This window comes from Salarias fasciatus, chromosome 7, assembly GCF_902148845.1.
Source record: "Salarias fasciatus chromosome 7, fSalaFa1.1, whole genome shotgun sequence".
NCBI lineage: Eukaryota > Metazoa > Chordata > Actinopteri > Blenniiformes > Blenniidae > Salarias > Salarias fasciatus.
The window spans coordinates 32,928,872-32,943,003 of record NC_043751.1 but is presented as its reverse complement, the minus strand read 5'-3'; the positions used below and the strand labels follow the sequence as shown (position 1 = coordinate 32,943,003).

Here is a 14,132-nt window from a genome sequence, read left to right as displayed (position 1 = left end):
GCAGCCTGAGATGATGTGGTCAATAGTCTCTTCATATCTTCCACAGATCCTGCATTGTGGGTCAGTTCCATCCTTGATGATGCGGTGGTGGTAGGATCGTGTGGCCAGACTCTGGTCTTGTGCAGCTATGATTAGTCATTCAGTCTCTGCTTTCAGTCCAATTGTCTTGAGCCAATTGAGCCAATTGTCTAGGCCGCACGGTGGCGCAGTGGTTAGCGCTCTTGCCTCACAGCAAGAAGGTCCTGGGTTCAAATACCGGCCGGGGCTCGGGGCCTTTCTGTGTGGAGTATGCATGTTCTCCCCGTGTGTGCATGGGTTCCCTCCGGGTACTCCGGCTTCCTCCCACGGTCCAAAAACATGCATGGTAGGTTAATTGATCACCCTAAATTTCCCCTAGGTATGAATGTGTGAGTGAATGGTTGTCTGTCTATATATGTCAGCCCTGCGACAGACTGGCGAACTGTCCAGGGTGTACCCTGCAGCTGGGATCGGCTCCAGCCACCTGCGACCCCGAAAGGGACCAGCGGCAGAAAATGAATGTCTTGAGCCATTTGTTGGTCTTTTCCTGGTCCACATCTGCCTCTTTGATCCTCTTTGGGTACTTTCCATGCATTGGTTTTTCTGGCCCAAGGTGTTTAGCTTTCTGTTTGACTCTGTGGACATACTTCGTTGATGCTTCGTTCTCTGTTGGTGGGATTTCTGGGATGTTCATCTCCTGCTTGAATTTCACAGCTTCCTTTTTGATGGAGTAGAGCTTTTTCTTATCTTCATGGTGTTTCACTATTTGGAGAAGTGGGTCTTCTGTTGATGACAAGTAGGTGTCAAGGCCTATGGTGGTGGTTTTGTAGGTCAGTTCTAATTGGACCAGGCCTCTCCCTCCTTCTACTCTTGGTAAGTATAGCCTGTCGACATCAGCTTTTGGGTGGTGCATCTTTTCCATGGTTAGCATTTTCCTGGTCTTGGTGTCTAGTCTTCTGATGTCGTTCAGCGTCCAGTTGATGATGTTGAAGCTGTACATCACTACGGGTATAGCTAGGGTGCTGATAGCCTCAAATCGGTTGGCCGCGTTAAGTTCGCTCTTCAGTGCCATTCTTACTCTCCTGTAGTACTCTTTCCAGATCTTTTCCTTCATGGCAGAATGTTGGATGCCATCTCCTTCGTTCACTCCTAGGTACCTGTACGTGCCTTCCTGATCTATCTCCTTGATGACGGTGTTGATGTCAAGGTCGATGTTAGTGGTCTTTGTCAGCCGACCTCTTTTGAAGAGAATTTTATTATTATTATTATTATTATTATTATTATTATTATTATTATTATTATTGTTATTATTACATAGTGTATTTCGGATTTCAATCAGCTTCACTTAGGCTGTTCACACTTTCTTCAAACGAGATGATCGGCTCCATTAACAAACGTACAAGCTGTGATAGCAGCTGGGATTGCTGGAGGTCCTTCACCATGACCTTCAGGAGACACTTGTTTTAGTTCAGCAAGCAACAAGCCACAGTGCTAACGGTGGAGAGAGAGCCGCCATGGGACTCGGTGAGATTGATTAACCAGGGGACAAACCAGTGAAGTCCCTCCATCGAGGTATGGACTGGTGAGGTCTCTGAACCAGAGAAAGGACGGATAAGGTCCCTCAGTGATGTGTCCTGTCCCACATCGGTACAAGCAGGATGATGGTCTGGCTGCTGGTATGTGCCAAACAGAGGTGCTCCTTTAAGTATGAGCCTTTTTTTAGTTTGAGTACATATTACTGGACCTGACACACACACACACACACACACACACACACACACACACACACACACACACACACACACACACACACACAGAAGAAGGTGAAAAAAGACAGCATCATCTAAACAGAACCAACACTCCAGACGAGCAGCCACTACAGGGGCACAGACGTATAACACAGACTGTCTTATGAGCTTCATCTAAAAGAAAAAAAACAAACAAGACTTAGCAATTAGAAGGAAATTAGCGTGAAGGGATAAGATTGCAATAAAAACTCACAGGGTTAGGTTAGGGTTAGGGTTAGGGTCTATTGACCGTGAAATGAAACCAAGTAAATGAGAAGAGAGAAGAGTTCTCTACCAGACTGAAGCAGAACCTGACTGTACTCCAGTTTGGAATGAGTAAATAATGACAGAATGAGGAATGTGATCCACTGATCATTCAACAGCAGAACTACTGGTAACATCGAATGCACGCTGGTCCATGGCAACACGGAGGCGGTCGCCAGGGCAACCACGATCACGGATAAAAGTAGAACCCAGCAGTCTGTGTGACGTCTGTGCCGGCTGCAGCGATCCACACAGCTTCGCTTTTCCAGCGAGCAGAGCAGCAGGAGGACTCCGGTCGGACAGAAAGGAAGGAGGAAGCAGAGCCGGAGCTGACCGGGCGTCCGCACACGTGCACGCCGTCAGTTCAGAGTCAGAGCCTGACAGGCAGTCATGTGACACGCTGGGACGTGCTCCCAAGGACACACACACACACACACACACAAATCTCCATCACCGCATCAAAACACCACCTGTTCTCCATCACCTCATGAAAACCAAACCCGATCTCTACCCATCACATCAAAACGCTGCCTGATCTGAATCAACATATCACACCCCATCCAACCTCAACAAATTCATCGAAACACCACCCAATCTCCATCACCACATCAAACATGGTAGATACACAGTTGAAACACCTATTCATCCACCCTCCATCCATCCATCCATCCACCATCCATGCGTTCATCCATCTGTAACCTGCCTCCGCTCTAACTGTTAAAGGTTAAAGACTGGGAGATACAGATATTTATTTCATCAGTGTGTTAGTTACCTTGTGGACCAGTATTCAGAAGGTTAGGTCGCTACAGGAGAAAGGGAGCGTTGACAAATTGCATTGAGTGACCGAATAAAGAACCTCACACACTTCAAAGGCAAGTATATAAATGTGTTGTATTGAACAAAAAAAATAGTTGTAGAAAAATAAATTAAAACCAAACGATTTTAGCTTTTCAGCTCTTCAGATATGAGATATCAACTACAATCCTCAATAAATCAGTCTCTGTCTAAATTCCAGTCTGGCGGCGCCAGGTACGGCAGGGGTAGTTCCAGCTCTCCTTATGCACGTTCTGCTCATCAATAACTTTTCCGTATCCGACACTGGTCAAACACCTACAGACTTTTACATATTTGGCATGGATTCACCATCCTGGAAAAAGCCGCTCCAAACCCAACTGAATAAACACTTTGGGTTTGGTAAACGTACTGGCTGCTCTCATCCATCCTCAACTCTTCAGTCGTTCGTCAACATGCTACAAGACCATGTTGAAGCAACATCAAACCCTGGCATTCATCATAGCCATCTGCCTTCTGCTGGGGGACATTCACCAGTGCCCCGGCCCGGTCACCTACCCAGCAAACCAGAGCCGTCATGTAAACACCGCCGCTAACAACAGGAGCACCGTCGAAAACTTACAGGTATTCTCCCTTTGTTCATGCTACACACCATGGCAAACAACTCACCCGCATCCTTCTGTCTTCCCGGCGAGCGTCTCGTTGCCAGCTGTAACGCCAGAGTCCTGGACAGGAGAGGCGATCCGCGGGACGGAGCCATTGGAGCCCGGGAATGGCGCGTCTACCTGGGACAGACCGCACTCGCTAGCCCCGCTGCAGTGTCTCCTCGGTCCCGCATCTCCTGCTCGGGCTGCTCCAACCAGCGCCTGGGAAAGCAGGCTCCACCATCGTCGACCTCATTGCCATTCCAATTCATCCAGATTCCGCAAAAACAGAGAATATCCCTCCAGTCCACCTCCACCACGACCTCACCGGTATCTCCCCGGCGCACGTCCACCGCGTCACTGGCAGTGTCGTCATCAGAACACGACCACAAGAAGGACCAATAAACATCGGCAGAACGGAAAACGTGGGGTGGATTTCCGCCTCCTTTGCACTCTTCCAAAATGTAAGACCATATCCGACATAAAAATATAAATCTTTAACTAATAAATCCGGCTTCATATGTCAACATATCCTTGATGAGCACACACAAATATTGTGCCTCACAGAGACTTGACATAAACCACAGTCATCTTGCTTTGAATGAAGCCTGCCCACCAGGATACACCTACCTTGAGAAGGCAAGGACCACTGGTCGTGGCGGTGGCCTGGCTGTCATTTATGACAATAATTTAAACATAAGCCCCCTCCCACTGCCAGAGTTGACAACATTTGAAGGTCTTCTATTCAAGTGTTTATCACAAAAAGAATCCACAACATTCCTCCTCATTTATCGCCCCCCCAAACCACACCCTGGATTTACTTCTGAATTGCAAGATTTGCTGACATCACTCTTTATAACCTCCAACAGAACAATCACACTGGGAGATTTTAATTTGCATGTTGACTCCCCGCAAATCGCTCCGCTGCAGAACTTCTTGAGGTCCTGGACTGCCTACAACTCACACAACATTTTACAGAACCCACACACACCAAAGGTCACATTCTTGATTTGGTCATAACCGACTCTGCCCCAATTACAAACTTACAAGTCCGTGACTTAGGTGTGTCAGATTATACAATCATATCCTTAAAACTACTGTTAACTGGCCCATACATTAAACCAAAACGTCAGATCCAATTTAGAAATCTGAAAGCAATAGACCCCGCCCTCCTTAATCAGGATATTCACAACATTTCACAAGTCACACAGTTCACATCAGTAAATAACACCAGCCTTAGCAGTATCCTTGAAGCACACGCACCAGTCAAAACTAGAACTGTAACATTCTCTCGGTCTGCTCCTTGGTATACAGCAGAGCTCCGGAGCATGAAGACAGCTGGTCGCGTCCTTGAGCGGCGGTATGTCTCCGGTGGCCTCCTTGTTCATAAGCAAGCCTACCATGATCATCAAAAATCATATTCAAAAGCACTCACTACAATCAGGTCCCAATATTTCTCTCATAAAATATCACCTAACACTGGTAATTCTAAACAGCTCTTCTCAGCAATAAACAAGTTACTCAAACCTCCCGCATACTGACATGCCGACTCCAGCACAGATCAGTGTAATAAATTTACGGACTTCTTTATCAACAAAGTATCTTCAATTCGGTCTGCCCTCCCGCCCTCAATCTCACCTCTCTTGGACATTTCTCTCCCTCAGCTACCGAACACTCTCTCTCTATTCTCAGATGTCACCAAGGTGGTTAACATCAGACTGACCTCATCCACTAATGACATTCATCACTAAAACAGCCTGAGCGTCTGACGTCACTCCGGTGAGTGTTTTCCGTGTTGGTGAAGCTTGTTGAAGCCTGCGAGCGACTGAAGTGCTTGCTGTCTCTCTCTTGCCATTACTGTTAATTCACGAAGCAATCAAAAATCGGGGTTATTTACGCCCCCGGGGTTACTTCGCCCCCGATTGACCAAGCGATCTCTCGTGAATTACATTTCTTCTCCGCCGTTAGCGCCACCAGCGTGCTAACTAGCTTAGCGTGCTAACTAGCTTGGTCCGCCGGGACCGCTATGGCGTCCTCCCCTCTGTCTTCTTTTCTTTCCTGCTCAGTGTGCCGTATGTTGAGTCAGAACCCTGCCTCCCTTGACGATAGGGGTATTTGCGTAAAGTGCAGTGTATTGGTAGCGCTGGAGGCCAGGGTAACCGAGTTAGAGGAGCGGCTGCGCAGATGTGAGGGGCAGGGCAGCGCTAGCTACAGCCAGGTAGCGGCAGGGCTCGCAGCCCCCTCCGCAGTGAGAGGAGTGTTAGCAAGCCTAGCCCCGCAGCGTGTCCCGAGCAGCCGGGGACAAGACCAGGACCGGTTTGTGACGGTCCGGAGGAAGGCTAGTGCTAAGCACCGCCACGTAGCACTCCAAGAACCGCTTCACGTCTGCAATAGGTTCTCTCCCCTCAGCGACGACACGCCGGCTGAACTGGACACGCTGGTGATTGGCAGCTCTATAGTTAGAGACGTGAAGCTGCCAGCGGTGAAGGTTAGGTGTTACCCGGGGGCCAGAGTGGGGGACATCGAGGGGAACCTTAGGCTTTTAAAACAGGAAGGTAGGAGATTCCGTCGAGTCGTGATTCACGCAGGCGGTAATGATGCCCGGCGGAGACAATCAGAGGTGCTCAAATTACAAGTAGCCTCGGTGTGTGAATTGGCTAAGTCGATGTCTGATGCCGTAATATTCTCTGGGCCCCTGCCCAATTTGGTCAATGATGAAATGTATAGCCGACTTTCATCATTCAATCGCTGGTTGTCTAGATGGAGTGAGGAAAACGGAGTTATTTTTCTAAACAACTGGTGCACCTTCTGGGGAAAGCCTGGGCTCATCCGCAGGGACGGCATCCACCCAACTTTGGATGGTGCAGCCCTTTTAGCTCACAATATGGCTGATCGGCTTCGAACTCTAAATTGACAATCCAGCTATGAGCCCCGGGCGCAGAGCAGTCCTGTAGAACGCTCCTCTGTTGATCTTGTTGATCCCGTCACTAATCCTGCTCCCGGATTTTTACAAGTCAAGCATGGAGGTTTACCTAGGCTAACAGAGACTGAGTCTGTCCAAAGTGCTCAAAGCATTAAAAAAAAGTCAATGGGTAAAAAGCTTAACACCTGTACAAGACAGAATAACTTTTCCAGTAGGAAATACATAAAATGTGGTCTACTAAACATTAGAGCAATCTCCACTAAATCTCTGTTAGTTAATGACCTTATCGGTGACAATAACATTGATCTCCTTGCTCTAACAGAAACTTGGCTCCAGCAAGATGATTATGTGAGGCTCAATGAATGTACCCCTCCAACCTATGTTAATTTCCAAACAGCTAGATCAACAGGTGGAGGTGGAGGTGTGGCAGTGATTTCCCACTCCAGTCTTCTTCTTAAACCCAAAACTAATGTTAAATTCAACTCTTTTGAAAGCTTAATACTAACGCTTACTTGTCCAAATTGGAAGAATCAAAAAGCTGTGCTATTAATTATTGTGTATCGACCTCCTGGTCCTTACTCTGACTTTTTAACTGAGTTCTCAGAGTTTTTAAGCAATATAGTATTGACTCATAACAAGATCCTTATAATAGGTGACTTTAACATCCATGTGGATGATTCTGGTGACAGTTTGAGTAATGCGTTTATTGCAGTATTAGATAGTATCGGTTTCACTCAAAATGTTGATGAATCCACTCATAGTCACAAGCACACCCTGGATCTGGTCTTAACATATGGGATAGAGGTCAGGGACCTAAATCTTCTCCCTCAGAACCCCATACTCTCAGACCACTTTTTAATTACTTTTCAGGTTTTGATTGAAGACTACTCTGCTCAAAAAGATAAAATTCAGCTGATACGGACATTATCTGAAAAATCTGTGGCTCGGTACAAAGAATTGATCCAGCCTGCATTTGCTGCATTATCTTGTGAACTCACAGAAATGAGCTTATTGACCAGTGGTGATAATAGTGATCAGTTTGTTGACAGTGCTATGCACTCACTAAAATCTGCCCTTGACGTAGTGGCCCCGTTGCAGCTGAAAACCAATCGACCCAGGCGCGTTGCTCCATGGTTTAATTCTGAAACCCGTGTTCTCAAACAAAAAACTCGGCAATTGGAAAGACTGTGGCGTAAATCTAAATCAGAACAATCTCTGAAGGCCTGGAAATGTAGCTTGCTAAGCTATAAACAAATTCTTTTTAAAGCCAAGACATTGTATTACTCTCGTTTAACAGAAATAAACAAAAATAACCCTCGGTTTCTGTTCAACACTGTAGCCAGACTGACAACCAGTCATACTGTAGTGGAACCAGTAATCCCAGAATCTTTAAACTGCCATGACTTTCTCAAATTCTTTAATGATAAAATCATTACCATCAGAGGTAAAATCAGTGAAGCGCTTTCCTCAGATCAAGCTCAGGGAATCCAGCCACTGCCTCCACCTGAAATACCTGAAATACTAGATAGTTTCTCACCAGTAAATGGGGCTGAGATTACTTCGATTGTAATGTCTTCTAAAACCTCGACCTGTCTCCTAGATCCAATTCCAACTAAGCTTTTCAAAGATATTCTTCCAGTTATCTTAAATACGATCATAACTATAATAAATACCTCTCTAGAAAATGGCTATGTGCCACAGTCATTTAAATTCGCAGTAATCAAACCACTGCTGAAAAAACCTAATCTTGATCCTGATATTCTAGCCAACTACAGACCGATATCAAATCTGCCTTTTATTTCAAAAGTCCTGGAAAAAGTTGTGGTTAAACAGCTTTGCCGCCACCTACAGGACAATAGTTTATTTGAGAAATTTCAGTCAGGATATAGAGCTTATCACAGCACTGAGACTGCGTTAGTTAAAGTCACTAATGACTTGCTATTGGCGGCTGACGCAGGTCTAGTCTCAGTCCTGGTTCTCCTAGACCTCAGTGCAGCTTTTGATACAATCGACCACAATATTCTCCTGCAGAGGTTAGAATGTGAGGTCGGCATCAGAGGAAAAGCCCTCTGCTGGTTCAAATCCTATTTATCTAATAGGTACCAATTTGTTCACGTTAACCAACAGTCCTCACCGTGCTCCCAGGTCAGTTATGGGGTTCCTCAAGGGTCCGTGCTCGGGCCAATTTTATTTCTGTTGTATATGCTTCCTTTAGGGAACATAATTAGAAGTCACGATATCAATTTTCATTGCTATGCAGATGACACACAACTGTATTTATCTATGAAACCTGATCAAACTAATCAAACAGACAGACTCAGTGACTGTATCAGAGAAATTAAAACCTGGATGACTACGAACTATCTCCGTCTGAATCCTGGCAAAACAGAGGTCATTATACTAGGCCCCCATAAACTGAGAGAGTGTCTATCCAAACAGATTATCACCTTAGATAACGTCAGTGTATCCTCCTCCTCTACTGTGAGGAACCTCGGGGTCTTATTTGATCAGGATATCTCCTTTAAAGCACACATCAACCTGGCTTGTAAAACAGCATATTTCCACTTGCGCAACATAGTTAAAATAAGAAACATTCTACCTAGAAGCGATGCAGAAAAACTCATCCATGCATTTGTTTCCACTAGACTGGACTACTGCAACTCCCTTCTCGCAGCCTGCCCAAAAAGTGTATTAAAAAACTTTCAGTTGGTTCAAAATGCAGCCGCCAGATTATTAACTGGAACTAGAAGACGTGAACACATTACTCCCGTTCTAAAATCTCTTCACTGGCTTCCTGTCGAGTTTAGAGTTAGATTTAAAATCCTTCTCCTCACTTACAAAATCCTAAATGGGATGGCTCCAACCTATCTCCAAGATGCTTTAAACGCCTTATCAACCAATCAGAGCACTTCGCTCTCAAAATGCAGGGTTACTGGTGACTCCTAGAGTCTCTAAATGGACACTAGGTGGAAGAGCCTTTAGCTATCAGGCACCGTTTTTATGGAACCAGCTTCCAAGTGGTGTCAAAGAGGCAGACACAGTCTCCACATTTAAGGTGAGGCTCAAGACGTTTCTCTTCGATGCAGCCTATGATCAGGTCAGCTAGGGATTCTAAACTAAACTAAACTAAACTAAACTAAACTAAAACAAACCAAACCAAACTAAAGTAAACCAAACCAAACTACAGTAAACCAAACTAAACTAAACTAAACTAAACTAAACTAAACTAAACTAAAACAAACCAAACCAAACTAAAGTAAACCAAACCAAACTACAGTAAACCAAACTAAACTAAACTAAACTAAACCAAACTAAACCAAACTAAACCAAACTAAACTAAACTAAACTAAACTAAACTAAACTAAACCAAACTAAACCAAACCAAATTACACTAAACAAAATTAAACTAAACCAAACTAAATTAAACTAAACTAAACTATACTAACTAAATACTAGTTTAAACAGTTAAGTATCCACAAAGCTGCCCTAGGAGCTAGAATGCTGTGGGAAGTACGGTGCACTGAGCCCTGTCCTCTAATGTCTGAATGTTATTCCCTTTAGTCCGTTCATTGCTTTTCCCCTGCTGTCCCCCCCTTCGAGGGGGAGTCTTCTCCAGTTTCAGTTGCTGACTCCACTATTACGAGGGCCTACGAACAAGCTCCATCCGGACCGGGAGGACACTCCTGTCGGTCCTGCCCGCGGACTGGCTTCGGTTCTACTGCTGGGATCCGTGGTTCCTGTGCTGGACCGTCCAACGGACTGTCCTCAACATTGTCCTAGGCTTTACTTCTTATTGTCTCATGCTAGCTGTTGCCAAAGCTGTCCGTCCCTGGGAGAGGGATCCCTCCATACTGTGGTTCTCCCCAAGATTTCTTCTTTTCCCACTGGGTTTTTGGAGTTTTTTCTTGCCGGATGTGAGGGTCTAAGGCGGTGGTTGCTTCGTTCTGTCTCGTTACTGTAAATATTGACATATTACCATTATGCTTATTCACTGTTTTTACTTTTACCGACCAATGTAACATCTTGAAGCCCTCTGAGGCAGCTGTTGTTGTGATACTGGGCTATACAAAAATAAATTGATTGATTGATTGACCAAGTCGGAGGTTGAGAGGGTTCTAAAAAGCATGAGGACCTCTACATGCCCACTGGATCCTCTCCCAACACAGTCACTCAAACCAAACATCCCTGCCATCCTTCCATTAATCACTGTCATCATCAATCCGGTCATGTCCCCCCCACCTCTCAAAGCTGCTGTTACACGCCCCCATTTAAAAAAGCCAACTCTCGACCCAAGCATTCTAGTCCATTATAGACCGGTATCAACCCTCCCGTTTATATCAAAGGCCCTGGAAAAAGTTGTTCATACCCAACTCCATAATCATCTTCACCTTCATAATCTGCATGAAAATTTTCAGTCTGGATTACGCCCATCTCACAGTACGGAGACGGCCCTGGTCCGCGTTATCAATGACTTGCTGGTGACTGTGGACCGGGGCTCACCGTCCCTCCTCCTCCTGCTAGATTTGTCGGCTGCTTTTGACACTGTTGATCACACCATCCTGCTCCATCGGCTCCAGACCACGGTCGGACTCTCTGGTACAGCACTAAGCTGGTTCAAATCATATCTCACTGACAGAACAGAGCATGTGGCCCTTGGACAATCAACATCATCACCGCACACCGTCACCTGTGGAGTACCACAAGGGTCTGTCCTTGGTCCAACCCTGTTCACCATCTACATGCTCCCCCTAGGTCAGATATTCAATAAACACAAGGTTTCTTTCCACTGCTACGCCGATGACACACAGTTATATATGAACATGGACTCCACGCTCCCTCCAGCTCTGCCAGCTACATTTCAAGCCTGCCTGGGGGAGATAAAGGCATGGATGGCAACCAACTTTCTCCAACTCAACAGCAATAAAACTGAAGCCATCATAGTAGGCACACTGCATCAGACCCAGTCTCTCTCCCTCAACAGCATCCCCATTTTGGACCACAACATTCCCCTGTCCACCTCTGTTACAAACCTAGGAATTAGATTGGACTCTCATCTCTCCTTTGACACCCACATCTGCCACCTCTGCAAGGTCTCTTTCTTCCATCTCAAAAACATCTCCAAACTCCGTCCCTTCTTCTCCAAACCGATGTGAGAGGTTGGTCCATGCCTTTGTCTCCTCCAGGTTGGACTACTGCGTGCCCTCCTCGTCGGGATCCCTGGCAAGAGCCTCCAAAACTCCAGTACATTCAGAGCTGTGCTGCCCGGATCCTGAGGAGGAGGCGCACATACGATCACATCACTCCTGTCCTCAAGTCCCTTCACTGGTTACCCATACAACACAGAATACAAGATAAACTCCGCCTCCTCACCCATCAGTGCATCCATGGAGCTGCCCCTGCCTACCTCAGAGAGTTACTCACCGTCCACACCGCCACGCCAAGCCCGCGCTCCTCCTCCTCCACCTACTGCCTTCACCAACCAAGAACTAAACTCTCCGCCATGAGAGACGGGGCCTTTCAGGCAGCTGCCCCTCGGCTCTGGAATGCCCTCCCAGAGACCCTGAGGGCTCCACTAAGTGTGGAGGTCTTTAAAAAAGGCCTTAAGACCTTCTTATTCAAAAAGGCCTATTACAAGGCTTTCAATGATATTGTTTGGATGTTTTGATTTTTGTACTGCATTTAAACTCTTGTTATTTGTTGTTGTTGTTTTAACTCTGTACTGCTGTAGCACTTTGAGATTTCATTGAAATGTGAAGTGCATTATAAATAAAATTTATTATTATTATTATTATTATTATTATTATTATTATTATTATTATTATTATTATTATCATTATTATTATAAATAGCTTGAACTTTAATAGCTTTAACTTTTAAACTACAACACAGTTTTTATTATAGATTTAAACAAAGGTGCTTCAACCAGGAAGAAAAATAAAAGTGCTCAGAATTACTGAGGTTAAGTACAGAATTACTTAAGGTTGTAGTGATTATGGTGACGCTGCAGTGAATCCGTGTACTGTTTGTTTGTTTGTTTTTTTTTGTTTTTTTTTGTGGTAGTTGTCTTGCAGCGTCTTGTAAATTGTAGACGCTCCCTGAACCCCGCAGCACCACCGGCTGCTCATCAAAAACAATACTGTTTCTGCTGCTTGATAGACAGATACTTTTAATGAAAATGAGCTTGTAGCATGTCGTCCACCTCACAACGATGTAATGCAAGCGTCCTTTCTATGTTACTGACGTTTTGTTAAAGAGTTATTGAGACCGAAAGTCCACATCTGTCAATATGCTGCTAACTTTAATAGACTGCTCAGTGAATGATTTACCTAATTCGTAGCCACAAATTAGTATTTCGTGCACACGATTTATTACTTCGTGGCCACAAATTAGCTTGTGGAAGCTTGTTCAGTCGCGTTTACATCACCAGTTCTCATTTTGGAGCTCAAACTCACCGTGGTGGAGCTAGCTTGGAGCATCAGCTGAGGACGGCCGGCTGTGGTGTGTGTGCAGAGCACTGATCACTCTCTCGTGGCGCTTTCTGTTAGGCTTGAATCAGCGGCGCCGCGAACAGCAGTTAGTGACTGTGAAACGCAGACTGTAAAGCACTATATCGAAAATGTGTTTAAAACTCAGATCACCGTTATTGAATAAATATATACCGCGGTATATATTGATATCGAAATTTTGTCCGGCCCTATTCAGCACCATGGAGAGCTCCTTCTGGATGCTGGATGATGTCCACGTCTCTGTATGGAGGACTTTTCCACCCGTTGTGGTCAGAGGAGGATGTCCACCAGCTGAGAGGACGGTGTTTGCTGGTTCCTCCTCCGTCACAAACATCACTACAGCGCCGCTCATCCCGGCGGCTGACGCCATGTTGGCAGCTCCAATAATCTTTGCCACAGCTTGGACACACTCCTCCACCGCCCAGACACACTCCTCCACTGAGCAGGAAAACTCAGGTTTCAATCTGAATAGGGCTGCAACTATTACTCGAGTAACTCGAGTGTCTCGAGTACAAAAAATGATCGAGGCAAATTTCATACTTCGAGGCTTCGTTTAATTAACCTCGTGTGTGAGGGAGAGAGAGAGAGAGAGAGAGAGAGAGAGAGAGAGAGAGAGAGAGAGATGTGGTGTGCTTGTTTGTCACCCGGATTGTTGTGATTGGCTGACATATCCAACCGATGCCAGACTGGGTACTGACACCTGTCCCCTCATGAGTTCCTGTCCGCTGGGGTCCGGCTGCGTGTTCGTGCCGGTCGCGTCGGCATACACTTGCGCCAGAGCGCCACAGCAAACAAACCATGCAGTAAAGAGACTCTGAAGCCATCAGGCTGTTGTTCTGTCTACCAAGACTTCCAGAGAATGGAAAACTGGTGGATGGAGACAGCAGCCTGTCGGGAGGGAGGAGAAGGTCTGCTAACAGAAGTGAAAGTGAAAGTAATCACTCGGGTGCAACCACGCGATTCAGAAACAGAAAAAAAAGGCTAAATAAACTCTAATACTAAATGATAATGGATTCACAATGTATGTGCTTCATTTTCTATAAATAGTCTAATAAAAGAGCAGAGAAACAGTCTGGAGCATCAGAAAAGCTCACTGAGGCTGCGTGGATCAGTGCACATGCATGGAACGCATACCATGTGACCCCAAAATGTAGAGTACTCGATTACTCGAAGAAATAATCAACAGAGTACTCGATTC

At 45.6% G+C, this 14,132-nt stretch overlaps 1 protein-coding gene across 1 annotated transcript in view; it reads left to right on the top strand.

Moving 5' to 3' along the window:
- Positions 1-1,592: 1,592 nt before the first annotated feature.
- The window catches only part of LOC115392396 (endoplasmic reticulum mannosyl-oligosaccharide 1,2-alpha-mannosidase-like), a 40,787-nt gene continuing 28,247 nt past the window's right edge, over positions 1,593-14,132 (top strand). Inside the window, 1 exon segment of the mRNA XM_030096986.1 lies at positions 1,593-1,600. Within this exon segment, the coding sequence (XP_029952846.1) occupies positions 1,593-1,600 (8 nt within the window).